The sequence below is a fragment of the Rhinatrema bivittatum genome, chromosome 7 (genome assembly GCF_901001135.1).
Source record: "Rhinatrema bivittatum chromosome 7, aRhiBiv1.1, whole genome shotgun sequence".
NCBI lineage: Eukaryota > Metazoa > Chordata > Amphibia > Gymnophiona > Rhinatrematidae > Rhinatrema > Rhinatrema bivittatum.
The window spans coordinates 78,130,102-78,157,701 of NC_042621.1; the positions used below are offsets into that span (position 1 = coordinate 78,130,102).

Here is a 27,600-nt window from a genome sequence, read left to right on the forward strand (position 1 = left end):
GGCTCGGCCTTGAGCTCTCTAGGGAACTCTCCTTTGCAACTTCAGCCTGCTGGTTCACTGCTATTTTCAGACTTTATAGTTTACATATATCGTTCTTCCCCATCAGACCCGTCTACACATTGGAGACAACTTGCTGAGCATGTCCTTGGTGAAAAGTTTGTATTTAACCCTGAAACCAACTATGACTCAGCAAACGTCTACTGATAAACCTGCAGTGAATATTCATACATCTGGACTCAGATATCATTAGCAGCCCACCAATCTTGTATTTATAGATGGTGGTGATATCTAATCAAGGTCAATGGTGGATTCTATAAAACTGAGTATGCAATGAAGTTCCGAGCAAAAAGACTCAACTACACAGACTGGGAATTTTTTTTTTGGTGTCTTCCCCAGAACTTTAACAAGGGCTGTTCACTGTACCTGAACTAGCAAGCTTAAGACAGTGTTCCTTGTTCAGGAATAGCCTGCTCTGTTAACCTTTGTGAAGCTGCCTTGCCCAAGTTCCAGCATGAACAGAGTCAAGTCCTTTACCCGCTTCCGACTGACCACTCAGACACCTGCGAGACCTCCGGATTCTATTTTCCTGTCATTTGCCGGCTAAGGAGTTGCTGGATTCCCCCATGCCATGTGACAGGTCCTAATCTCTGCAGGAGCGTAACCCACCAACAGCGAAGAGTGAGATAAAACTGGCTTAATTATTCTAGCACTGCATATTTTTCAAGTTCAAGATGACAAGATACAAAGTTGTGCAATATTTTCCATAACAATGCTTTGCTCTGTAAAACTTAGAAATTTAAAACAAAACTAGGATTTACCTATTAAATCTTGTATTCTTAGGCTAAAATAAAACTGATTACTTCACAAAAAGGCTAAGCTTCAGCTCCCTTAAAAAGCAGAGTTGCTTACCTGTAACATGTGTTCTCCGAGGACAGCAGGATGTTAGTCCTACTGAGCATGTGCATCTGTAATTGCACACCCTGCCCCCTATGCAGAGTCTCGGTCCATGATATAACTAATACTTGGAGAAACCAACTACCAGGGGAGGCAGGTGGGTTTTGTGAGAGCTAACATCCTGCTGTCCTCTGAGAATATTCATTCAAGGTAAGCAATTCTTTTCTCAGGACAAGCAGGATGGTAGTTCTCACACATGGGCAATTCCCAAGCTATAGGCTGTTTGGACAGAACAAAGCACGAAATCACAGTGCTGAAAGCACCATCTCTCTCCCTTTTGCCTGTGAGGCAGCTGACCTACAAAGAGGTCTAGGCAGGAAACAAGCTTGGTTCTACAAAGAGAAACAGTCACAAACCCCCAATGTGAAGCAGAAACATCTATGCAAGGGAGTGATGTGAATATCAGCAAGACACACACTGCACATCACAGAAAATATTACAAACAGGCTTTTGGATCAGTAAGCCCAAACAATAGGTCTAGAACCTTCTGATACAGGAAAAGGTCTAGAGAAGCAAACAAGCCAAAGGCTCCCAAGCTAACCGACAAGACTGACACGGACACACAATCTAAATGCGATAAACTCACCCTCCACTTCAAAAAAAAAAAAAAATCTCAAAACTCATACAATGCTTTCCCTCCACAACCCTGCTTCCCACACCCCTCACAACTACTTCAGACTCCCTTTAACTCCTTTGAACTGACCTCTTCAGTAGAAACAATCCTCAAAAAAATGAAACCGGCTTGACACCCCTCTGACACTATATCCACCAAAGCCCTACTATCTATCCCCAGCATCATAGCAAAACCTATTGCTAATATCATGAACTGTTCTCTGTCCTCAGGAATTATATCTGATCTCCTCAAGCAAGCCACAGTCAAACCCCTACTTAAGAAGCCCAATCTTGACCCTAATGACCTCTCCAATTTCGAACCCATTTCTAACCTTCCATTCCTATCTAAAGTACTGCATGAGATTTAGGCGTCATAATAGATAATCTCCTCAACTTCCAAAAAGTCATTGGCTTGACTATGAAAGATTGCTACTTTAAACTCAACACTTTAAAAAAAGTCAGACTTCTCCTCCACCTTAGTAACTTCTGTACAGTACTGCAAGCCACTATTCTCTCCAAAATAGACTATTGTAATTCCCTCCTACTTGGTCTACCCAAAGCCATCATTAAACCCCTTCAATTGCTTCAGAATGCCACCGCCAGAATACTTACCAACTCACGCAAATTCGACATCACCCCCCATCCTCAAAGATCTTCATTGGGTCCCCATCTACCACCGCATAACATACAAAACACTCACTATCATTCATAAAACCAAAACATGCACTGGTTGAAAGACTATCCACTTCCACACATCCAATAGACCTACCAGACCATCACATAAAAAGGTACCCACCACACTCCCTCTCCGAAACACATACACCTCAACTCCACAAAAGAGCGTGCCATATCAATCGCTGGCCCTTATGCCTGGAACACCATGTCACCCGAACTCAGACTGGAGCAGTGCGCACAGAAAAAAAAAACCCTCAAAACATGGCTATTTAAGCAAGCCTACCCTTAACCTCCGCATATATTAATCATCCCCTGGATTTCCTTCCGCTAATATAACTTGCTCTTTGCACAAAATCCTTGAATCTCCTCCCTTACTTCAGCATTCCTCCCCAAGACCGGGAAACATGATTTGTGTATAATTTTCTACTGTTATATCCTACTGTATTAGTTTCATAATACCTTTCCTCCTTTCTATATGCATTTCATGTTTCCAACTCCCAGTTTCCTGCACCCTTGTTTTTTGTAACCGATTTTTCTACATTGTTACCCTTGTTCTATGTAAACCGGCATGATGTCAGACTAATGTCGGTAAAGAAAAACTTCAAATAAACTGAAAAAATACAAGTAGGGCCAGAGATCCCTCTAGAAACAGTGGTCCACTGGCATCTGATGGTCAGCATGCATCTGCAGAGGTTCATAAGCAACCAAACCTGTCACTTACAGCCCTCCTTAGACGGGGTAGGCCAACATGGTGATCAAAGGAGGAACCCCAGCAAAAAACAGTCCAATGACCGCTCCTGCCGTCCCTCAATGTCTGCCAGTCCTTGTCTACAAGGAGATGCACCAATTCAAGAGAATAGAGCCTCCAGTTTGGCGACAGACCTGCAAGGGACGGAGCCCCTAACATGGGCGTAGCCTAAAGAGAAACTCCTGTTCCGAGGGATGGGATGACTCCTGACACTACCCTCCTTGTATCAAATCCCCACAGGGATTTAGCCAGGATCGCAGTCTTAGGTCAGACCTGTGGCTGCAGCGCCCAACCTGTTTGTGCTCGTTATGAGGGAAAACACCCCCACAGACTAAAGAGCAACTGGGGAAAAAAAAATTTAGAAACTACCTTAAAGGAAAAGAAAAATGGCTGCAGCTCTACAATAAAAACAAAACAAACCCCCACATTTCAAAAACTATAAGAGAGCAAAGCTGAATATAGCGACACGCACAGCTGTGTGTGTGTGTGTGGTGGTGGGGGGGGGGGGGGAAATAATTTCAGCTGCACATGCTCAGTAGGGAATGTTTGAAAGCTCTAGAATCTTTGAGATCAAAGTTCCAGGCCAGGCTCCATCCAGTGTCACCCATCCTGCTTGTCCTCTGAGAAACTACTGAATTTCTATCAAAGGTTATCAGTTAAATCCACTAGCTACCTTTAGTCTAAATCTACTCAATAGTACCCAACTACTCTCATCTTCTGTTCTTCTCGAAGTGTAATACACAGCTTGAGTATAGCAGAGGAATTCAAAAGAAAATAAAAAATGTTGAGTTTAATGAAGTCTGATGTTTAAAAGAAAAGAAAGAAATCTGCAATTTGAATGGCCCAGTCATGAGTAAGGCAATTATTTTCAGAATCAACTCTTACTGGGCCGTCAACAGAAGGATTCTAATTAGAAACACGCCAGCAAGGTATACATGCAAAAGCACATTGTAAACTGAACCCCCCACCTCCACAATACCCAGCAGAATGTGTCAGGCTGAAGTGCTCCTTTAAAGCATAAATGTACATTTCATTTATAACAGCAATAAGATACTACAGAGCAAGTTCCAAGGTACAGGCAAACAAGAGTTAAAGTGATAAAACAGGGACCTACAATTCTGCAAGGAGAGAGTACTCCAAATAGAAGGGCCCATAGGACGCATGGGTTCCATTTGTAGACTGCACTGACGGGGCAGGAGACACAGGCTTGGTGATTGGCACTGCATTCTTTGGAATAGAAGGAAGCTGTTTCTTGGCAGAGGCTGTGCGTGGAGGACTTGCTTTCAGTTCTCCTGTCACATTCTTATCTTCACTCTCAGATCTCTGACAAAATACATTAAAACAAAGTTCATTAATTCCATTAATAGGCCTAAAAATTTGTTTGCTTTATCAATGGCACACAGTTTCAACAACTCCTACTAAATATCAAAACACAGGCCTCCAGCAGCATCTGCAGGATATAAGTGAGCAACTGAAGTGTAAAGAGTGCCTTTGGCTTATGCCTATTTTATGACCTGTATGGTAGGGTGCGCATCACGGGGATGCTAAGGGAAAGAGCGTGAGAGGCTTCCTCAGATGGGTCTCCAGGCTCAGTAGGCTGGGCTTTCAATTTGCATTTCTAGTTTTGCTTTGTCAACCTGCCCAATGTCCGTGTCAAAGTGAAAACATAAGCAATAAAACATTTAATATGACCACGCTACTATGGCATGAAGGTTAGTGGATGATTGTGATGTAGTGTAGCTTGATTGCAAGAAGAGAATATATTCAGTTCAGCTTGTAATACAAAAACACACTCTTTAATGTAGCATTCAACAGAAAGAAGACTGAAAAAACAATGTCAGTTGCTGTAGAGGATAACAGTTAACGTTAACATAAAAAGACAGATGTCTACCTTACGGCCAGAACTTGTAGACATGCTCCAGAAAGAGTTCATAACTTGCACTCCAAATGAAGGACGACACTCTCCCTAGCTCTTGGGATTCACTAATGCTACAAAAGAAAAACAGGGCAGATTTTAGCTTGTGTCTCCATCTTACTGAATGATTTTCCTCTCTACTTTAGCACCAATTTCATCCTATTCTGTGACAAAACGTTTCCTACAAAAAAGAGACACGTTTCGTACCTTTGCTTGGAGAAGCCTAAAATTCTGGCCCTTGGGCAGAACTTCCCAAATTTGTCCCGAGGACCCCACAAGCAGTCATGTTTTCAGGATATCCACAATGAATATGCATGTGAAGTTTGCATACCATGGAGACTCAAAGCTAATTATATTAAGACAGAATTTGGTGGCTCTAGATTCCTCCTTTGGAAGCTTGCTTGCTGCAGGTACACCACCGTGCGGTAGATTTAAAGAAACTTGCACACGCATACATGGCCGCGCAGCTTCCTGTCATATCCAATAAAAGAGAAGTAAGCCAACTCCTGCCCAGACTGAGGAGGAAATATCTGTCTTCTGCTGGCTCTGCGACACCTGTTGAGAACCACTGCTCTATGAAATGAAGGGTCACACTAAGATCCTGTCTTCCTTGATGGCAGAAGCAGAGTGTGGAAAGTTCCCCATGCTTTTCTTAAAATTGTTTCATATCATTCATTGTTACTCGTGAATTTCATCAATGCCATTTTAGGCAAGCTTAGCAATTCCAACATTGTAATTAAATGTTTAGGTGATTATTCCTAGGAACTGTGCAATTGGATTTGTAAAAACCTACAGTACCTTCAAAGTAACTCACCTTTAGCTCCTGCCTTTTCATAGCTCAACTAAACAAGCTACCACAGAGTAGATATGCTCCTGATAATCCAAAACCAAAAAGCAAGTTCAAAATTCAGCTGCTATGTAGGTCAAATAAAAAATTTTCATTTTGGGCTGCAAGCAAATGCAAAACTGAAACTAAACTGATTGACACTGAACTGACAGTGAAGCAAAGTTGGGTAGGCTAACATGTTTGCTTTAAGCTATCATTTTTTATGCTTTTGATGTAGTCCCCAAGCCTAATCAGAAAAAAAAAAAAAAAAAAAAAAAAAAAAAAAAAAAAAGAACATGGCGTTATTGCAAAGCTCAAGCTGCTGAAGGGGGGGGGGGGGGGGGGGGGAGAAGATTGGTAGATGCAGGCAGGAGTATAACAAGATATGCCCATGCAGAGTCTGACCAAAGACTCATTAGAAACATGATGGCAGAAAAAGACTGCATGGCCCATCCATCCAATGTATCACTTCCTTAGAGATCCCCTGATTTATCCCATGCTTTCTTGAATTATACTTCAATTGATACTGTTTTTAACAAGGGAAGACCATTGAACACCTAAATATTTGTTTTTTCCACTATTAAAAAAATGGTTACAACACAACAAGCTTTCCTTTAATATGACCAAAACAGAGTTCCTTTCTGACCACAACCCTTAAGCTGTTTTTCAAGACAACTTTATTCATCTCTAGAGTTCTACCTTTTCGTTTCATAACCAGGTCAAAAATGTCTTGTAGTCTAGACAGCACACTATCCTTTTGTCCACATAGCAAAGTGTTAGTCTGACAGGTTTTTCTTCAAATTGAGTGTCCTGTCTGGTCTTAAAAAGCTGATAAAGGTCTCACATTTCTACATTATAGTACAAGCTTTCCGAATGATTACTGCAATAGCCTTTATTGTAGGCCTTCCCAGCACCACACTGCAACCACTACAAATGTTAATCAATTTATCCACCCGCTTGATTCCAGGCATCAAAGCATTACGACACATTACTCTGGCCCTAATCGATTTGCATTGGCTTTCAATCAATGAATGGATCAAATATAAAATAGGCATGCTAACCTTCAAATTGATCAATAATCCGTCATGTCCACGGTCTAACGCTCTGTTAAAGATGTACCCAACCATCCATCTGCAATCCTCAGAGGTTGTGTAGACATCCCCTCGTTAAAACAGAATGTCTTCATGTCACCCGAGTGCACTTTTTCCCATCACAGCCCCAGTTCTTTGGAACTTTTAGAGCTATGCTTTATTTAAGCTGGCATATATGTGACATGCCATAATGTTATACATCCAGAAATTAACCACCTCCAGATGTTTACATCAGAACTTACTTGCGCCAGAATGTACATTTGTACTAATAGTGTATTACACTACTTAGTTTTTAATTTTGTATTTTAGTCTGGTTTTAATTGTATATTGCTTAGACCTTCTTAGCATTTAAGGGATTAACAAATTTTAATAAGTGTAAATGTTGGTCTCCACTAGATTATTCCACCCTGTTACCACCTTCTCTGTATAGAAATATTTCCTAAAATTACTCCTGAATCTCATTTTATGACTTCTTCTAGAGCCTCCTTTCCACTAAAAAAAAAAAAACAAAAACCCCTCACATCCTGTGCATTGAAATCTTTGAGATTTTAATGTCTATCATATAGACCCTATCTTGCCTTTCCTCTAGGGTATATGTTTAGATCTTTAAGTCTACCCCCATATGCTTTAGAATGAAGACCTCTGAACATTTTAGAAGCTACCCTCTGGGCAGACTCCATCCTTTCTGAAGGTGGGTCTCCAGATTTGTATACAGAATTCCAAGTGAGGTCTCAACAGGGTCCTATACAGGGGCAATATCACCTTTTTTTCTGATGACCATTCCTCTCCCTATGCAGTCAAGCATCTTTTTGGCTTTTACTGCTTTATCCACCTGTTTGGCCACCTTAAATTAGAGAATTACTCCCAGATCTTGCTCTTCCTTTGTGCTTAGAGGAATTTACTTTCAATACTGTACCTTTCCCTTGTGTTTTAGGATACTAAATGCATGACTCTGCATTTCTGGCATTAAATCTTAGCTGCTAGACCTCAAGACCATTCCTTGAGCTTTACTAGATACCTCATGTTTTCCACTCCTTCCTGGCTGTCCACATTACAGAACAAGTCCAGCATCTTAACAGTGAAACTGGGAAAACTGTAAAGATCTGGCTGTTGCCATTCCTTTGAGGCATTATTGAGCTCTAGTCAGTTTATAAGTGAGGAAACTGGGTTCAAATTCTCCTGCAAGAAGATTTTGAGGACCAGATATGGTAAGGAGAAATTACTTACCTGAGTTTCCTTCCTACTGCCCAGGAGGGAAGGGTTAGGTCAGCCGTCACAGTTGGTGATTCAATTATTAGGAATGTAGACAGCTGAGTGGCTGGTGGGTGTGAGGATCGCCTGGTAACATGCCTACCTGGTGCGAAGGTGGCAGACCTCACATGTCACCTAGATAGGATTTTAGACCATGCTGGGGAGGAGCTGGCTGTCATGGCACATGTGGGTACCAATGACATAGGAAAATGTGGAAGGGAGGTTCTTGAAGCCAAATTTAGGCTCTTAGGTAGAAAGCATAAACCCAGAACCTCCAGGGTAGCGTTCTCTGAAATGCTCCCTGTTCCACAAGCAGAGCTTTAGAGTCTCAATGTGTGGATGAGACAATGGTGCAAGGAAGAGGGATTCAGTTTTGTAAGGAACTGGGGAACTTTTTGGGGAAGGAGGGAGTCTCTTCTGAAAGGATAGGCTCCACTTTAACCAGGGTGGAACCAGACTGCTGGCGCTAACCTTTAAAAAAAAAAAAAAAAAAAATTGTTCTAGTTAAAAGCTGCTCTAAGAGGAAAGCAGACTGTCGCTCAGCAGTGCATGGTTCGGAGGGAGGTATCTTCAAAGGATACTAATGATGCATTAGAATTAGGGCATCCCGAAAGGAGGAGTGCCCGAGCTCGCCCTGAACCCAGTACATCATTATCTCCGGAGGAAAGGTTACCACCCCGAAAATCCTGTGATGAGACGCGACCAGCAGTACCGAGGAGGAACGGAAGCACCAGGAACGGGTGCAACATGGAACCCCCTTCCAAAGCCTGTGTTGCCTGGAGAAAGCATCCCAACTGAAAGTCATTCTGAGAGGGAATCAGGAGTAGACAACAGGAGAGGAACAGCTCCAACAAAAAGGAGGGCTAGAAGAAACGAACCATATCAAGAACTGGTAAGGCCTCAAACTTTTTCACTAGAAGCGATTTGTGAGGCTATCCAAACTTTAAATATGAATATTGCCACAAAAGTGACTAGCCTCTCTGGAGCAGTAACACTTAGATAATCAAGTTGATAAAGTGGAATCGGGGCTTGTGGAGAATAAACAGCTTTTGCAAGCATCAGAGGTAAAAATTCAAAGTTGTATAGATCTTCAGCAAGAATTAATAAAAGAAAATTTGGAGTCTCCAATTTAAAGTGGAGAATTTAGAAAATCAGCTCCGCGCAAAGAACCTAAGATGTATAAACTTTCCAAAACTACTGTATGTGACCCTGAAGGATTTATGGAGAATATATATATATATATATATATATATATATATAATTGAAGTCTTAAAAAGATTAGAGGACATGTTACCCATAATCTCGAAAGCTTATTATATTCCACCTAAGAAAATAGGTCACATGGATAATAACTTTCAAGTTTTGACACCACGAGATGTTCCTAAAATGGATTTATCTGCAATACTAATTTTAACCCCTTTATCCCTATAACCTTATTTTGTAAACCGTTATGATGGCGTTTTGACATTTCCGAATGACTGTATATAAAACTCGTTAAATAAATATTAGAGCAATCTGATGAAGAAATGGTAGAAACACTGACACTAGTAATAACTCTTACTAGATACGGACAGAATGGATTTTAAAGCGATACTTTCAACATTGCAATCAGCTTTTTAAGAAGCACAAAATACAGATATTTCCAGATTTATCTAAAAATACACAGAAAAGGCAGCAACAATTTTTACTGTTGAGACTGTAAGTGCTTGAGTTAAACTCAGCATTTATATTAAAATATCCATGCAAATGTCTTGTTAAAACATCATGGTTGATGGTCTATCTTTCTTATTCTCAGTTAATTGCATTTTTATCTAATAAGAAAAATGTTTTAAACTCTTCTGTAATTGAGCCCAGTAACTCCATAAATTGTTTCTATAAAACCTTTTAATATAAATTGTAGCCAATATGTACTGTTAAACTTTACTTCTGGGATTGAGGAAATCTTGGATCAAATTGAGGGCTAGGGCAATGTATATTCCAATTATATGAATCTGTGGAGACTGAGTTTAACAAGCTTATATGTTATTATGGTATGGAAATTGTTAATCTTACATACTTGAATTGAAAAAGCATCATAACTTGAAAAGTTTATATAAAAAATGAATATGTAGAAACAAAAAAAACAAACCCCCACATCCTAGAAGCACAGTCCAGATGTATTCCACACATTAAGAAAGGTGGAAAGGTGGCAAAACGATTACCGGCATGTTTAAAAGGGGAGGTGAAAGAAGCTATTTTAGCCAAAAGATCTTCATTCAAAAATTGGAAGAAGGATCCAACAGAAGAAAATAGGATAAAGCATAAACGTTGGCAAGTTAAATGTAAGACATTGATAAGACAGGCTAAGAGAATTTGAAAAGAAGTTGGCCGTAGAGGCAAAAACTCACAGTAAAAACTTTAAATATATCAGAAGCAGAAAGCCTGTGAGGGAGTCAGTTGGACCGTTAGATGATCGAGGGGTTAAAAGGGGGCAATTAGAGAAGATAAGGCCATCGCGGAAAGATTAAATTATTTTTTTGCTTCAGTGTTTAATGAAGAGGATGTTGGGGAGATACAGGTATCAGAGAATGTTTTCATGAGTAATGATTCAGATGGACTGAACCAAATCACGGTGAACCTAGAAGATGTGGTAGGTCTGATTGACTTAGAAAATAACCACAGCTATTACTAGCAATGGTAACATGGAAGAGACTTAGTTTTTGGGTACTTGCCAGGTTCTTATGGCCTGGATTGGCCACTGTTGGAAACAGGATGCTGGGCTTGATGGACCCTTGGTCTGACCCAGTATGGTATGTTCACTCCTTTCTCTTTCAGTCCTCAAACCACCAATCAGACTGATTTTTGTTTGTTCCAGCACAGCCATATTGCATAAGCCTGTGAATGAGGACCCAACCTGGATAACAAGGCCTTCTGCAGGTCTTATTTGCATAACTACCCAAGGAACCAGTTCCAATGTTTCCTCCATGGAGCCCAACAGTTGAAGGTAAAGCCACTCTGCAGGCATTTTACTGCATAAAGCTTGCACTTGATTTTGGAGTTTCTGAATCCTTACACAGTCAAGTGAACACAAACCATCCTTCTACTGAAGTGAGTTCCCCAGATACTCCAGGGCCCGAGTAGGTTGCAACATATTTCTCTGCAAAGTTTATTATGCAACTGAATCACATGAATGGTAGCCACTTTGCTCTCTTGAATCAATTTAACCTGAATCTAGTTAAGTGTGAACTAAAACACAACTTAAAAATGCCACCATTATCACATTACTTTGGAAAAGTTCTTGGGGCAGTGGCTAAGCTGAATGATAGGCGGTCATTACCATTTTCAAGAACTAACAGCAGAATGTTGACAAGTCAGATGTTCCATCCTTATGGGAAAATGCAGCCTTCATCAAATTTAAGGACATTTAGGCGTTCACCCTTCTTTACCAGCATGCCAGACAACAGTGTTTCAATCCTGAAGTAAGCCACCTTCAAGGTCTTGAAGTTCCATTTAAAATCTAGAATAGGACTAAAAGAACCCTCTGTCTTGGAAACCACAAAGTAAATCAAATACCGACCCTGACACCACCAAAACAAACTAGGAACGGGAATGACTGCAACTATGCTGATTAAACTATCTAGTGTCATTCGAACTGCCTCTTGTGCAGAATGATGGAGGAAACCATAAAAGCCTCTGCAATAGCATGGGAACGTTCTACGCTAAACAGTCCTGAATGTTTTCTAAGACCCAGTGGGCTGAATTCATTTGTTGAATTTAGCATAATTACAAAGCATATTATCTTTGCACAGAAACAGAAAATAAAAATATTAGAGTTTTTAAAGAAAATCAAATGCTTACAATTAGACCACAAATCCCTGAGATGGGGGCGGATCCATAAGAGGAGCACATAATAGGAAATATGAGGAGTAGCCTTGAAATGCATACAATACCCTATAAATTCTTAAGTTATAGGACTCATTAGGGGAAGAGGATGGAAGCAACCTTTTACGGGAATCAATGTTTTGAGTTGTTCAGGAAGAAAAAATATATACCAATTGTTAATTTACTATACGTTTTCATGGATACCTTAATTGAAAGGCTGCTCCAAGAGACTGGGTCTCCTAACGTAAAGTCAGGAAACCTTTTTCTCTTCTCGTGTGGCTTTAGCCAGGTCGGAGAAAATGTGAACAGACCGACCCATGAAATTTACCCCCATATACTGAAAATAATTACACATAACCAATCCAAGATCTTGTTCACAAATAAGATACCAGCAGTGTTGCTCTTTCAATAATCTCTATAGTAGAGGATTCCAGGAATTCAGTTAGATTTTCCAAATCAAAAGGGTGCTGTGCCTCATTCTCTCTTGTACGTGAAAAAGGTAGAAGATACTTTGAGTGGAGGAATGTTTTTTTGGAGGATTACGCAATCTCTCAGGCATGTATTTCTTAAAAGTATCACATGGCTGTTCACCAACTAATCTTCGAAAGTTCAAAATTCAAAGCATCTCAGACGATTTTCCACGAATTCAACTTTCCTATTCAAAATAAAACAATCCTGGACTAATGTTGCTTGTAGATTTTGAACCCACCTCTGGAAGAAGTTTGACAACTGACCTATTCTCACCTCAAAATGTGTGCCCCTAAACCTTCAGTGGGAGTTCTGAGAGGTGCCTGACCCTCCCCTTAGGAGTAGAGAAAGGATTACAACTTACTAAAGGATCTGGCTCTGACTGCTTGCTTTCTCTAGTAAGGGCAATAGACAAAAAAAAAGTACAGCTCAATAAAAAGCGACTTGACAAATTGCAACTGATGCCACCTTGATGTGCCAATGCAGGCTGCTTAAAAAGGCAAACAGAACAAGATCAAACTTACCTAGGTGACTATAAGCAAAAATTAAAAACCACAGGTGCCAAAGGTTCCCTGATAGCACAAGAGGCAAAGACACATGACTGGTGGGCTCTGTGGAAAAGATGAGACTGATGGTGCCTCCGCATGGATGCGTGGCAGTTGCGCATATCTAAAAAGTTTCTATGCCAGGTTCGGATGTCACCCATGTGCGACAACTGCCATCCTGCTTGTACTTTGAGAATAGACTTACAAACTTCCTGTGTTGGTGTCTTATGCTCCCTCTCTTGGGTCTTATTCAAATCCAGCCTAAAATACCACCTTTCGAAGACAGGTTTTTAAAATCTTAACACATGGGTCTCCTAACCATATTCTTGTTGGTTTTAACCCTTTTTGTTAATAAATTATTTGAACTGTTTTTCCCTGAATAGAATGGAAGGTCTATAAGGGAGAGGACACCTCTTATGTATTTATGCAGTGTTGTGTATGTCTACTAGCATTATAGAAAGAATTAGTAGCAAAATAAAAGAGACATCCATTGACTGATGGACTAGACATAAGAGAACTGCACAATACAGTACTAGACAATTCAGCCAGATGAGGAAAGCATGGAATGAGTGGTTATTAGTTACCTGCTTTTTGTTTTGAAAATAATGTGCACATGTATGCATAGCTGTATTGCTTATGCTCCAACCCTGAACACTTCTCTTGCTCTCATTCATACTAAAAATATGCTGGAACAATCATTTTACTGTTCGGTAAGCTCTCATTTGTAACAAAGCTTCTATAGAAAGGCATTCATAACGAAAGTGTACATCGCTGAATGGCAGGTATGTCACTTTACATTTCACGGTTGTGTAGACAAACCACACAATCAACTTATTCCTCTTCCTTATATTCCTCCAATATACATGCATAGAACATGGTGGGGGAGGGGAAAGAACAAAAAAAACATCACTCACGACACATTTATAGTCTGATTCAGCTATACAGCCTTCCAAAAGAGATGTAGATTAGTAGCTTCTTGGCATAAACAATGTAAATTGATTGTGTTTAAAAAGAAACTACACCCTTATTCATAATACCCATTTTAGCTTTCTCTAAATCATTTTACAAACCCAATGTGACATTTGCTACTTTTGCAGGGCTCACACTGTACTAGGAGAAAGTATGCAAGTCAGAAGTATGGAACTGCTAAATGATGCATAGGTTGTATTGATGTCTGATTAAATAAAAATATACTATTTATTTATTTTAATAGTTTTATATACCGACAACCGTTTGCACATCGTGTCGGTTTACATGTAACTTACAACCAATGTATATATAGGCATTGCCTTTACAATGAACAGGAAACAATAGAACGCAGTAACAGAGCAAATACTGGATAAATTAGATAAATTAGAAAGGAGGGATTCAACTAGGAGTGACATAGGAGGGGGCGGGGAAGGAGTAAAAACAGCGACACAAGGGAAAGGTTATGTACAGGGTTTAGCGACACATTCGTTAAATACAAGGTTAAATACCCCTGTATACAACACCCGTTAAAGAGGAGGTTATATAACATTCAAACATATACAAGGTTAAGTGAAGCATTTGTATTTATTGCTGGTTCTTGATTAGGAGAGAGAAGACGGGGGAGGAGGGCTAGAGGGGACAAGTGTTAGGTGTGGGTCCTGGATGGGAAGGGTTATTAAGTGATGATGAAAGGGGGTAGGCTTGGAGGAAGAGCCAGGTTTTAAGTTTCTTTTTGAAGTTGGGTGTGGAGGTTTCGGTGCGTAGGTCAAGAGGCATGGAGTTCCAAAGGGTGGGGCCTGCGAGGGAAAGGGCTCTGTTGGTTGTGGAAATAAGTCTAGTAGATTTAATGGAGGGGGAAACTAGAGTTCCATGGAGTGAGGAACGGGTTGGTCTTGTGGAGGTGCGAGGGAGGAAAGGTGGGTTTAACCAGTTGTAATGTTCATTGGTAATGCTTTTGTGAATGAGGGTTAGGGTTTTGTAAATAATTCGTGAGTGAATGGGAAGCCAGTGGAGATCAATGAGGGTGGGAGTGATGTGGTCTTTCTTATTGACATTAGTGAGGATGCGTGCAGTAGTGTTCTGAAGGAGTTGTAAAGGTTTGATGTAGGTAGCAGGGAGGCCAAGGAGGAGAGCGTTGCAGTAATCGATCTTCGAAAAAATTATAGATTGGAGTACAGTACGGAAATCAGAGAAAAAGAGAAGGGGTTTGAGTTTGAGGGTTTGTAATTTGAAATAGCAGCTGCTGAGAATAGATTTGATGTATGGTTTGAAGGTGAGTTGGTTATTGAGTGTAACACCCAGGTTTCATGTGTGGGGGGGAAGTGTAGAAGTGAGGGTAGAGGGTATGGGTATTAACGAATGTTTAGAGGAGATGAGGAGTTCAGTTTTGCCCCACACAGTGTAATATATACATTAAAAGCTACACCATCCAGATTTCGGTTTTGTTTTGAACATATGATGGCTAATCAAGGAAGCCAACAGTCTTGCAAAACTCCCATGAACTCATTCTGCCAATCAACCTGTGATCATGGTATATAAATCTATCAAGAAGTCCTTATTGGTTATATGGGCAGACCAGGCAGCCAAAGGTCTAGCTAAACAAAAAAACCCAAAACACTAGCAATAATGTAAAATTACAGGTGGGTTTAAATATAGTCATGTACCTATCCCTCCTGAGTCCAAGAAAATGGAGCACACACTGGAGAATACCCACGTTTGTTTGCGATCCTTGAAGCATCAAACAGAAGTGTTCTAAAAAGAAAGAATACAGACATGACCAAAAAGACTGAGGCATAAGCAAAGTTGGGAATTCCACCAATTGTCTTCACGATGCATAGCTCTTATAGTGGAAAACAAATCTGACTTAGTCCATATAGTGTGAGTTTTAGCAAAAGGTTTTGCTGTTGGAAGGCTTTGAGAATAAGAATAATGAAAACCCTATCCCCAAAAGGCAGAAGGCATGAGGCTTAAGAACTGTCTGTTCAAAGAAGATGCAAAACACATCCACCACAGGTTTTCCCCACTCATGGAATATCTGGATTTGCTACTTAACTTGCCCAAGGTCTTTATGTGGTTCCAGAACATTCTCCTTGCCTGCCTCCATTCCCTACATCTAGACAGCTTCTGGACACAGGAGGGACAAACTTGTTCCTCCCTGTTTATGTAGAACATAACTATCAGATGGTTTTTCTGAACAGAAATATTTTTCTGCCAATCCATCTCTGAAAGGACTTGTGTAGAATTTAACTCCTAGATTGTACTACTCCCTTGAACTTCTGAAGTCCAAACTGCCAGACATGAGACCATTCCACCAGCTTTACACATCTTCCTGGGTGTCTTACCCAGTTACAGATTTTTTTTTAATAGGCCAATATTTCTTATGAAACTGTTGAAAATAGGTAGGATCCGCCACCTGTACCTTTAAGGAATTAAGGCCAACTTTTTATTCGATCCATCCTGCAAACGTTCCAAAGTGAGCAGGATCTCACCCAACAAGGAAGAATTCCTCAATCTTCACACCACGCCTCAAAACACTCACAAAAACTGCACATAAGCTAAGGAAGTGGAGAACTTTCTCGCTTGTAGCAAGGTGGTTATCACTGCAGTAGAATATCCATGCTTTAGCAACCGAGCCCTCTCAAGGGCCATACCATAGGACAAAATAGAGATGGATATTGTTTCCATGTGCACTGGAAACCAGAGGGGAGAGTCCACCAGGAGCCTTTGCAGATCTGCATACCAAGGTCTCATCTGGAGCCACCAGAAGCACTATCCCCCTTTGACTCTATCTTCCAAACCATTCTGCCCAACATGGGCCACAGGCAAAAAAAGCATACAGCAGCTTGCCCTCCGGCCACTCCTGCATGAGGGCATTGATGCCCAAGAACTTTGTATCTCTCCTGCGACTGAAGAATCAAGGAACTTTCACATTGTGAAGTCACCAGCAAAACCAGAAACAAAAGGCCCCAGCAATCTATTAGCTGAAATGCTTCGTTTGACGATTCCCATTCTCCTGGATCCAGACACTCTGCTCTTACATGGTCTATTCCTGCAATGTGCAAGGTTATGATCTCCTGAAGATGCATGCCCGCCCTTTCCATAAGTTGGGCTATTTCCTGTAACACTTGCTGGCTCTTTTTCTTCCTTGTTGATTGAAGAAAGCCTCTATTATCACACTGTCTGACATTATCAGGACTGCTCGACCCTGCAATTAGTCGCCAAGCGCAAGCATGTCAACCGGACGGCATGAGTGTCCAACCAATGGACACTTCAGAGAGACTCTTCTGTACTCCACTGCCCTTGCACTGTCAGCTCCTGATAGTAAACTCCTCTACCCTGGAAACTTGCATGTACTAGCCAGTTCAGTGATCTTAGGGAAACACCCTCTTTTAGATGAACCGCTTGCAACCACCACTGCAGGTGAGTGCAGATCTCCATCAGTAGGTAAGGTTGAATAAAATAGTCCTGAGACCATGGGCTCCAATGAGATATGTGTCCTCTTTAGCGCACTCTATGTGCCCTCGTCCATGGCACGACCTCCAGGGTCACCGCCAAACCACACTGATGAATCATGTCGAGATGCACCTGCACCATCAGCTTCTGAATGCAGACCTTGGCAGAACAGCCTGCCCTGCTTTGTGTAGAAGCAAACACAGAGATACTCTAGTGACTGAGATGGATGAAGACTGGATGACTAACCTGGCCAAGAGCAACCTAGTTCCTGCAACAAATAAATCTTGTGTGACAACTGGAGGTTCTCTTCCACCCAACTGGCCCAAATCTGCCAGTTGTTCAAAGTACGGGTGTACAAGGATCCCATCCTCCACTCTGCCTCCACTACGATCATAACCTTGGAAAAGGTTCTGTGCACAGTGGCCAAATTAAAATGTAGTGTTTAAAAATGATAATGGCATCCCAAAACCATAAAACAAAGAAATCTAGGCTCTAGACAGATGGGAATACGCAGGTACACCTCTGACAAATCCAGAGAAGTCAGAAACTCCTGACTGTACTACTACTATCACTGAGCACAAGGTTTCCATGCAAAAATGAGTCACAAGTAAATGACAGTTGAACCCCCCCCAGAGATCCAGGATGGACAAAAAGAACCTTCCTTCTTGGGCACAATGAAATAAATGGACTATCAGCCCATATTTTCTTGAGATGTGGGCACTGGAACCACAGCCCGAGGAGTCTTAATGTACACTCCACTACCTGTCTCTTCTGCACAGAGTTACAGGGAGACACCATGAATACATCCCAAGGAACACTGTGAATGTCTCATATCACCTCCAGAACCCACTGGTCTGATGTGATTTTGACCCACCTCCGATGAGAGGCAACATCTTCTCTCCTGTCCCCAGGGGTGGGTTGGCCCACCTTCATTAGGAGGCCTGGGGGGCTCCACTACCTGAGCCTGCATCCCATCTGAGACGAAAGGACTGAGACCTACCCAAAGATTGAGCCCTCTGAAAGCTGCTCCTCTGTAGGGTCAAAATCGTTTGGATCCCCTATTACGACCTCTCATGCTGAAGTGCAGTGTGTGTTTCTTATTCTCAGGCAACAGAGGAATCGGGGAGTCACCCCACTTACTGGCCATTTTCTCCAACTCTCTCCCAAATAAGAGTGAGCCTTTAAAGAGCAGCTTCGTCAGGTTAGACTTGGAGGATGCATTGACTGACCAATTTCTCAGCCATAACTGACACCTGGCCGCTATTACCAAAGCCACCCAACTTCTGGCTGAATTACAGACAGAAGTGCGGACCAAATTGCAGCTCGCATCTGCCAAGAAGATGGCTGCTGGTTCCATCACTGCCCTGACACGTTCACACCAGATTCAATTGACCTTCTGAGAAAGAAGCAAACTAGAGTGAGCCACCAAGGAACATCAAGAAGCTATCTGCAAATTCAGTGCCACTGCTTCAAAGGCCTGCTTAAGGATGGCCTCAATTCTCCTATCCTGAGCATCCTTCAAGGCTGCTCCCCCTTCTACAGGAATAGTTGTCCACTTGGTAACAAGCACACACACACGCATCCACTTTTGGAAAGCACAATTGCTCTCATACAGCTAGACCCAGGTGGGTACACTCCTTCCAAAACTCATCTGCCTTTGAAATTAGCTTCCAGAGAGCCCCACTCAAGATCGATTAATTCTTGAATGGCCTTCATAATTAGGGAAGAAACATGAGTTTTTACACAAAGAAATCAAAATGGGATCTTTCTTTGGCTCAGACATGGATTCAGCCCCACGTACTCCCAGCATCTTCAATGTTTGGGAAACTAGAGCCAGTAACTCAACTCTATGAAAGAGCTACAACAGCTCTAAAATGGCTCCAATCCTGGAGGAATTTTCCCATCCTCCAGGGAGTAAGGATCGGCTTCATCATCCGTGCTATCGGGGTCCCTATCGGGAAGACCGGCAGCCGATCTAGGCATACCCTGAATCTTACCTGCAGCACCAGAAATGCGGGATTTCACCGCCTGCAACCCTGACCTGTTAAGATTGGTCAGGACAGAGGACTGCACCTGAAGGAATGAAGTCCTTGAAAAAAGTTCTACCCAAGGGAAAAAAAAAAAAAGTCACAGGGATCCATGCGAAAACAAGGGGACATCTGTCCTGTGCCCACTGAACTACCATCCCCTGCTGGTGAACTAGTTAGGGGAGCTCCAAAGTCAGGCGACCCTTCTGGAAGCTTTTTTTCCATTCCTGCACCAGTTTGGGAAGAGCCGGGCTTAGTAAAAATCAGATAGAGAATTTTCCCCGAGCACAGACAAGTTAGAGGGAATGCCAGGTTGGGATGCCCGAATATGACAAGCAACACATATAGCAAAGAAGCCTAAGCATCTTGCCCTGGGTGTCAGTTTATCAATATGCCCCAACCTGTGGAGAAAGGTGCACCCCAAATTTAGGAGCTCAACACTGTGCACAAACTGAGCTCCTCCAGGATGCTCAGATAGTACGCACAAAAGAGTGCAGTTGGGTGCTCCGGTAGGCACTCTTATGCATCCAACAGAACGCATGAACAGGTATACAAGCATGATCTGACAGAAGTGAAGAGAGCGGTCTGACGCACAAAAACCATGCTAAAATGTCACTGCCGTATGGTAGGCTGAGAACAAGACAAGCCTGAAAGTGAGGCCTAGCCAAAAAGCTGCTCAACCAAACTCCCCCGGAGACAGGAATGAATGTCGAATCGGCGCACAGAGCACAGATTCTGGAGGAGGTAGTAATCCCTACAAAAGCTCCTCTCCTTCATATAGAGAGAGACACACATATATTTATATTTTTTCGCATCACACACACAGCTAAGTCCATGTCAGCTGAAAACCAGCTACCAGATCCAAGGCATTCATCTGAGAGAGAGATCCAAGGATATCACCTCAGCGACTGAGGGAGGGACCATAAGGTATCACCACAGGAGAGCAAGGCGAATTAAATTTACTTTTCTCCTTCTAAAAAAAATTTAAAGCAATCCCCAGTTGGGAGATGCACATCCACCATCTATTGGAGACAGAATACTGGCAGGCTGATGTCCCTGCAATGGTACATAAACTGATGTCAGCTTTGCTCAGTCTCCATCTGCTGGTAGAGGTGCATAACCCACTGGTTCTGGATTCACCTATCTGAATGCTAAGAAACAGCCTGCTTACAATACACCAAAACAGCACCTAGAGAAGCCTCAAAACTTCTGGAACAAAATAATTCGGATTGATGAGACCAAAACTGAGCTTTATGGCCCCAACCATAAACACTAAGAGAAGCACACCATCCCTACTGTAAAGCATAGAGGTGGATCTCTGTTTATTTCCTTTTTTTTTGGGGGGGGGGGGGGGGGGGGGGGGGGGGGGGGAGGGGGAGAGGGAGGGAACTGAACTTCAGCAAAGTTGATGGCAGGATGAATGCAGCATCTTATCAGAAAATATTGGAGGAGAACATGTATTCAATAGCCAGGAAGCTATGCTTGGGATGCACTTGGACTTTCCAACATAATAATCCAAAACAAAAAAACGGCCAAGCTGACCCTTCAGTGGCTGCGGCAGAAGAAAGTGAAAGTTCTGGAGTGGCCATCGCAGTCTGCTGACCTCATCGAGTCACTTTGGGGAGAACTCAAACATGCAGTTCATGCTGGACAATCAGAGCATTTACAGATCTGGAGGTTTTTTGCCAAGAGGAATGGGCAGCTTTACTACATGAGAAAATAAAGGCCTTATTCACAACTATCACAAGACTGCACGCTGTCAGTGATACAAGAAAGGGGGCAATGCACAATATTAAGAACTAAGACTATGCCAACTTTTGAAAGGGCTTTTTCTTCCCCTTCCCGCTACAGTTTAATGATTAAGCTATTCTGATGCATAATAGTTTAGTTTGAAACATTCAAAATTAGACGTTTTGCTGGATCACTCAGGTTTTCTTAAAATGCTACACATCTTACAAATTCTGCCAGTGATATGTAAAGTTAAGCACAACTGTACATACTCTAACACCCTTCCTCATTCAACAGCTTATGCACCATATTACAAGCATAGCACTATAACCAAAGAAAAGGAGAGAACATAGCAGTGTCTGTTGCAGGAAATTTTTAACAAAAGTGAATCATTTTCCTCAAATGATTCCATAATCAAGACATTGTCTATTTTCAAAGCCTGCTAAAAAGAAAAAGTTGAAGGACCTACCAAACAAACCACTTTCTAAAATGAAGTTTGCAGTCTTTACCTATCAATATGAAAATATTAAAATAGGAAAAAAGTTTGAGAGTCAAACTTAATGTAGACTGAAGCCATGGTTGCTTGAGGCCAGCAATTACTGGCTTGAAGGCTTACTTTTAACAATCCCATGCTGCCAAGCCATGCATATGCAGCCCAGGACACAAATGCACTAAAGCTGATCTTTGGCTCAGCATAAGATCAAGGAAACAAGACAGATATAGAACAGCTATTTGTTGATTTCCAATAAATTTAACTGTGACTGTTAAAGACTTGAGGGCCTCAGCGGCAACTTCATTTGCTATAAGTTATTCCCCTATATCCAGCAACTGTGAATTTTGAAGTAGGAGGTATTGACCCTTTAAACCTAAGCACTGCTATTTAAGCTTCAAGGACAAAAATGTAGCTCTTTTCAAATCTAGGACAAAAGGATAACCAGCATTCTAAAGCATACAACCAACTTAAGGTATAATTATTCTTGTATGTATCAACATAATAGACCCAATGGTTCAGGCAGTGGGTGCTGTACAGTCCATGGGATGCTGCAAGAGCAGTACTCACAGCCCAGGGGGAGGGAGTGTCCGTCAGAACCATCACTTAAGGGTTACCAAAAGGAGTCCTTGTACATGGCCTCGGGGACAGACCAGATGAAATAAGGTAGAACGGGATAGCCCCTGGTGGCTGCAAATGAAAATGCATGGTGCTAGATCCCAGCCCTTGTTCTGATTGAGCTGGAAGTACAAAGGAGTGGGAGCAATTGCTAAAGTTAAGTTGTGTGTGTTAAACAAAACAAACATTTAACTTCCATTATCCAACCAGAACAAGCCGACAATCACTCAGCAGTGCATGGTTCGGAGGAATGTATCTTTGAAGAATACTAATGAAACAGGAGCGTTAGGGCATCCCAACAGAGGTTCCAATAAAAGCAGACATTGAGTTTTGCCTCACAAATCTGCTTTATTTTTGTTGAAGGAGTTAATAAACATGTGGATAAAGGTGAACTGGTAGATGTGTATTTGTCAAATGCCTTCTGAAAATCCAAAGTCCCTCATGAGAGGCTTCTAAGAAAACTAAAGTCCTTTCATGGATTACAAACTGGTTAAAAAGACAGAAAACAGAGAGTAGGATTAAATGGTCAGTTTTCTCAGTGGAAAAGGGTAAACAGTGGAGTGCCTCAGGGATCTGTACTTGGACCGGTGCTTTTCTATATTTATTTATGAACTTAATATACTGACATTCGTGAAACACATCACGCCGGTTTACAATTAACTCAGGAAAGGAAAATTACATTGAACGAGGAGCAGGCAGGAAAGGGGATGTAGAGGACGGCGGGAGCGAGAGACTGAGGGAGAGATAATGGGAAGAAGTTAAGAGGACAGAGCAAAGAGCAATCAACATAACCATAACAACTTACTAACATCATAGGATAAACTTATTGAAATCACAAAGTGTGTGGGGTACCCAGAATAACTGGATTAGCCGTAAAATGGCATAGTACGAAGGGGAGATCTGAGGGGGGGCTGTCTGGGAAGACTTCACACTGTCTATGTTTGGATATTTATTAATGATCTGGAAAGAAATACGACGAGTGAGGTAATCAAATTTGCAGATACAAAATTATTCAGAATAGTTACATCACAAGCAGATTGTGATAAATTGCAGGAAGACCTTGTGAGACTGGAAGATTGGGCATCCAAATGGCAGAAGAAATTTAATGTGGACAAGTGCAAGGTGATGCATATAGGGAAAAATAGAGATGTGATTCGTTATCGGCCCACTGCAGGAAGTTTTTTTCCCCTCGGTTAGGGCTGATTTTTTTTTCGGCCACCCCAAAACTTGCAGAAATTCCCTGGTGGTCCAGCTGGGGGTCCCGGGAGTGATCTCCCACTCTCGAGCAGTCTGCTGCCAATAATCAAAATGGCACTGGTGGCCCTTTGCCCTTACCATGTGAGAGGGGCTATCTGTGCCATTGGCCGGCCTCTGTCACATGCTAGGAGCAATGGACGGCCGGCACCATCTTAAAAAATGGAGAGATCGCTCCCAGGACCCCCACTGGACTACCAGGGAATTTCTGCAAGTCTGGGGGGGGGGTGTATTTAATTAAACTTGAAGGGTTGGGTTTTGGTTTGGTTTTTTTTTTTTAAATATACACTCTCCCCCCCCCCCCCCAAAAAAAAAAAAAAAAAAAAAGATAGGGAAACCACACAAAATTGTGGGGTTTCCTTTTGTTTTGTCAGACCCCCCACCCCCCGAAATGCAACGAAATGGGGAATATAGTCTTTATTCCCTACTTTGTTGCAAACGAATGCACATCCCTAGAGAAAAATAACCCTTGCTGTAGTTGCACGATATTAGGTTCCAAATTAGGAGCTACCACCCAGGAAAGATCTAGGCATCACAGTGGATAATACATTGAAATAGTCAGCTCATTGTGCTGTCGCAGTCAAAAAACGCAAACAATGTTAGGAATTATTAGAAAGGGAATAAAATGGAAAATGTCATAATGCCTCTATCGCTCCATGGTGAGACCACACCTTGAATACTGTGTGCAGTTCTGGTCACCGCATCTCAAAAAAGATATAATTGCGATGGAGAAGGTACAGAGAAGGGCTACTAAAATGATAAGGGGAATGGAACAGCTCCCCCATGAGGAAAAGCTGACAAGATTAGGGCTGTTCAGCTTGGAGAAGAGACGGCTGAGGGGGGATATGATGGAGGTCTAGAACAGGTAAGTGTGAATCTGTTATTTACTCTTTCGGATAATAGAAGGCCTAGGGGCACTCCATGAAGTTAGCAAGTAGCGCATATAAAACTAATCAGAGAAAATTGTTTTTCACTCAACGCACAATTAAACTCTGGAATTTGTTGCCAGAGGATGTGGTTAGTGTAATTAGTGTAGCTGGGTTTAAAAAAGGTTTGAATAAGTTCTTGGGAGGAGAAGTCTATTAACTGCTATTAATAGAGTTGGCTTAGGGAATAGCCACTGCTATTACTGGCATCAGTAGCATAGGATCTACTTAGTTTTTGCTTACTCGTAGCCTGGATTGGCCACTATTGGAAACAGAATGCTGGGTTTAATGGACCCTTGGTCTGACCCAGTACGGTAACTTTCTGAGCAGATAGAAATTCACACACAAAACACTAATACTAACACTGAAAAAAAAAAAGACATAAAAGCAGGATTAAAAAAGGTACTGAAAAGAAAAACTAGGTGCCCTGTCTCAATTTAAGAGCAGGCCAAAAACTCCACACAGATTACAGATGCTCTCATTCTTGACACAGTATAATGTAACTCCAAACTCAAGGTATATTTTAAATTTATTAATATTTGTTTGTGCTCATCACAAGGTTCAAGGTGCATAGAGTCAATACATATAAACTCAAGGAAGAAAGAACAGACACCCAAAAAAAAAAAAAATACCCAGAGTATGAATGCCTAAATGTCTGGATAAATAAAAATGCTTTTAAGAACTCTGTAAAAAGGTCCTAAGACACACCTTTGCACTTAGATTTTCTGAAAGGGAATGCCACAACACGGTGCCAGCACTGATATTCCATAATTGATGTTTTGTTTACTGCTGCTCGAGTTTCAAACTATGCACCAAAAGTTCAGTTTCAAAACTTTAAAAAATAAAAATGATTAAAAAAAAAAAACCCACAAAAAAAACCCAGTTTCATAGAGCCACTGCAGCTACACAAACATAGCTAAAAACGTCTTAGCTATACAAGAAGCTAGATGTATGCACCTATAATTATCCACAATTGAGTTACCCAATACTAGGCCAATTACATCTTAATTCATGCTATAGCCACTGAAAGCCAATACAGGTTTTCCCAAGAAACTGTCACGTGAGATGCCTCCACACCTCTTATCCTGCATTTTTAGTAGACTTCATATCCTAGAAGTACATGAACTAACATGCTAAGTAACCACAAGTTATTGCTACAAAATGTTGTACCTGGCAACATAATCCTCTAAATAAATTTATGCCACTATCAAAAGATATAATGCAATATGTATAACCTATAGTTACAACCCCCAAGATATCATAGAACTTTAGTCTGTGGCACATTTCCAGAAACTTTTTTTTTTTTTTTACTGCAATGTTAGGAACGCAGATTCATATTATTAGAACTGGAGGTGAACAAGCTGGAGATGCCTGGAAAATATTGAAGCTAGGGTCTTGAGCAGGTGAAGTTAACAGTATGCATTTATAGGATATTGCTTTTTATTGAAATCTTTCAAATCCAGGAAAAGGAATGATGGAGAGAAATAAAATCTGGTATCAGGTACAAAGGCATTTGGATTTCTGCCTTAACACTACTAGTAATAGATTTGATTGTTTATCAAAAAGGTAGCATATAAAAGGTTTTAATAAGTTCTCTGTGTCAACATAAAAAAACAAACAAAAAACAAACGAACAAGACAACATCTATCAGTTCAAAACACCATCTCCCAGAAACTGAGCTAACGTGGGAAACATTGCCTAACTGGTTCACTTTAACTCCAGTAAAGGGGAGACAATAGAAAGCTACCTCCTTTCTTCACCCCAGTTTCCCACCCCCACACATGGCTACATGGGGGGAGAAAGAAATATAAGGCATACTGCGATCGTGACCTGGTGAAAGCCGGGGGTAATAAAAGAGCAAATACATCCCTAAGCATCATAATAAGGAAGCAAAATGAACGTTATAGCGTCACAGAAATGTGTCAGGTGGCCAGCGACAAGCACTTCCAGCTCCCAGGTTACATGAGCAGCCAGGGTGAGTGCATGCTACCGGGCTCGAGCAGGGGACGGGTAAAGTGCAGCTTTAAAACAGAACTCGGCATGCACAGCTTTCTAATCGCAGAGAAACAAAAAAAAAAAAGTCCTAAAACTTCTAAACATAGGAGGAGTACGTGGCCAACGCCGGCCGTATCCGCAGAAGCCACCAGCACAGGGGAAGGGATAAGGCTCCGCCCTGCACGCGCCCCACCAAGACTCCCCCCCGAACCTCGGCACCAAGCAACCGAACCTGCCGGCGTTCACCACGCGCCACCCTCACTGCTCTCGTCAGACCTCACTGATTCGCTGCACCAGCACCCACCGACCCGCCACCTGTTTCCAGCAGGTTCGGTGGCTTGGCAGAGCGTGCCCTGTGGGTTTCTTTGCCAGGCGCGCCGGATAACAACAACAACCGCCCCGGCCCTTAGGTTACGGCTAGAAACTAAGCGAGAATACAAGGCTACTCACGCCTGTTCTAAACCATGGCAGTCCCGAGCCACTCCGAGGGCTGTCACAAACAGCAGGCAATCCGTCCCCCGACCGCCGTCGCCCTCTTGCGCCCCGTATACTTCTTTTCACTGGTTGCCCAACATCTCCTCCACACCCATCCGCCGCGCCCCGCCCCCTCAGACATATAACGCTGCTGCCCAGCTACTTCCGTCCTTTAGCAATGGATGGCTAACCCTATCGCCATGGAAACCTCCCGTCCCGAATCCCGATTGGTCATAGGAGTCGTCAATCAATGGCAGCACGGCCGGGAAGCGAAGTGATGCAAGTCGTCAGCTGTTACTTAATACCTTCCCAGTGGCGATGCCGCCGATATCTGCTGTCCCTGAGCACCTCGGAGAGTAGTGAAAGTGACCAGGTATAGGCTCTGCAGGTGCAGGCGTGGCTTAATTGGCTGTTATCATAGTTTATGCAGTATAAGGAAACTCTGTTCTGTTTGGGTGACAGAACGGTCAATCACCAAGAGGCGGGCCTCTAGCTCGATTCGGAATAGACATTGGAAGAGGTGGAAGTTGTGGATAATTTCCTGTTCCTGGGTCGGCCGGTGGTGATGGTGTTCTTCAGGGTTTCTGTTACTCCACTACCTTTTGAGCTAGGCAAAAATATGTAGCGTGATGTCAAGGACAAGGAATTCCCCCATTACTTTCTTAGGTTGTTTTGGCTTGTGCTCACAATTCTGAGTAGTACACCTAGGGGTCTAGGTTA

The 27,600-nt window shown here is 42.1% G+C and overlaps 1 protein-coding gene across 2 annotated transcripts in view; it reads right to left on the reverse strand.

Annotated features, from left to right (window-relative positions):
- Window positions 1–27,256, reverse strand: part of AKTIP (AKT interacting protein) — a 63,451-nt gene extending 36,195 nt beyond the window's left edge. Inside the window, exons 1-3 of one of the 2 annotated variants that reach the window (XM_029608556.1) lie at window positions 27,186–27,256; window positions 4,881–4,978; window positions 4,104–4,312 (exon numbers count right to left, since the gene is read on the reverse strand). In XM_029608556.1, the coding sequence (XP_029464416.1) occupies window positions 4,104–4,312; window positions 4,881–4,922 (251 nt within the window). In that variant the 5' untranslated portion in view covers window positions 4,923–4,978; window positions 27,186–27,256. Of the gene's footprint in view, window positions 1–4,103; window positions 4,313–4,880; window positions 4,979–26,856; window positions 27,021–27,185 lie in introns of those variants that run through there. The other variant, XM_029608557.1, reaches the window with a different exon arrangement.
- Between the last annotated feature and the right edge of the window lie 344 nt (window positions 27,257–27,600).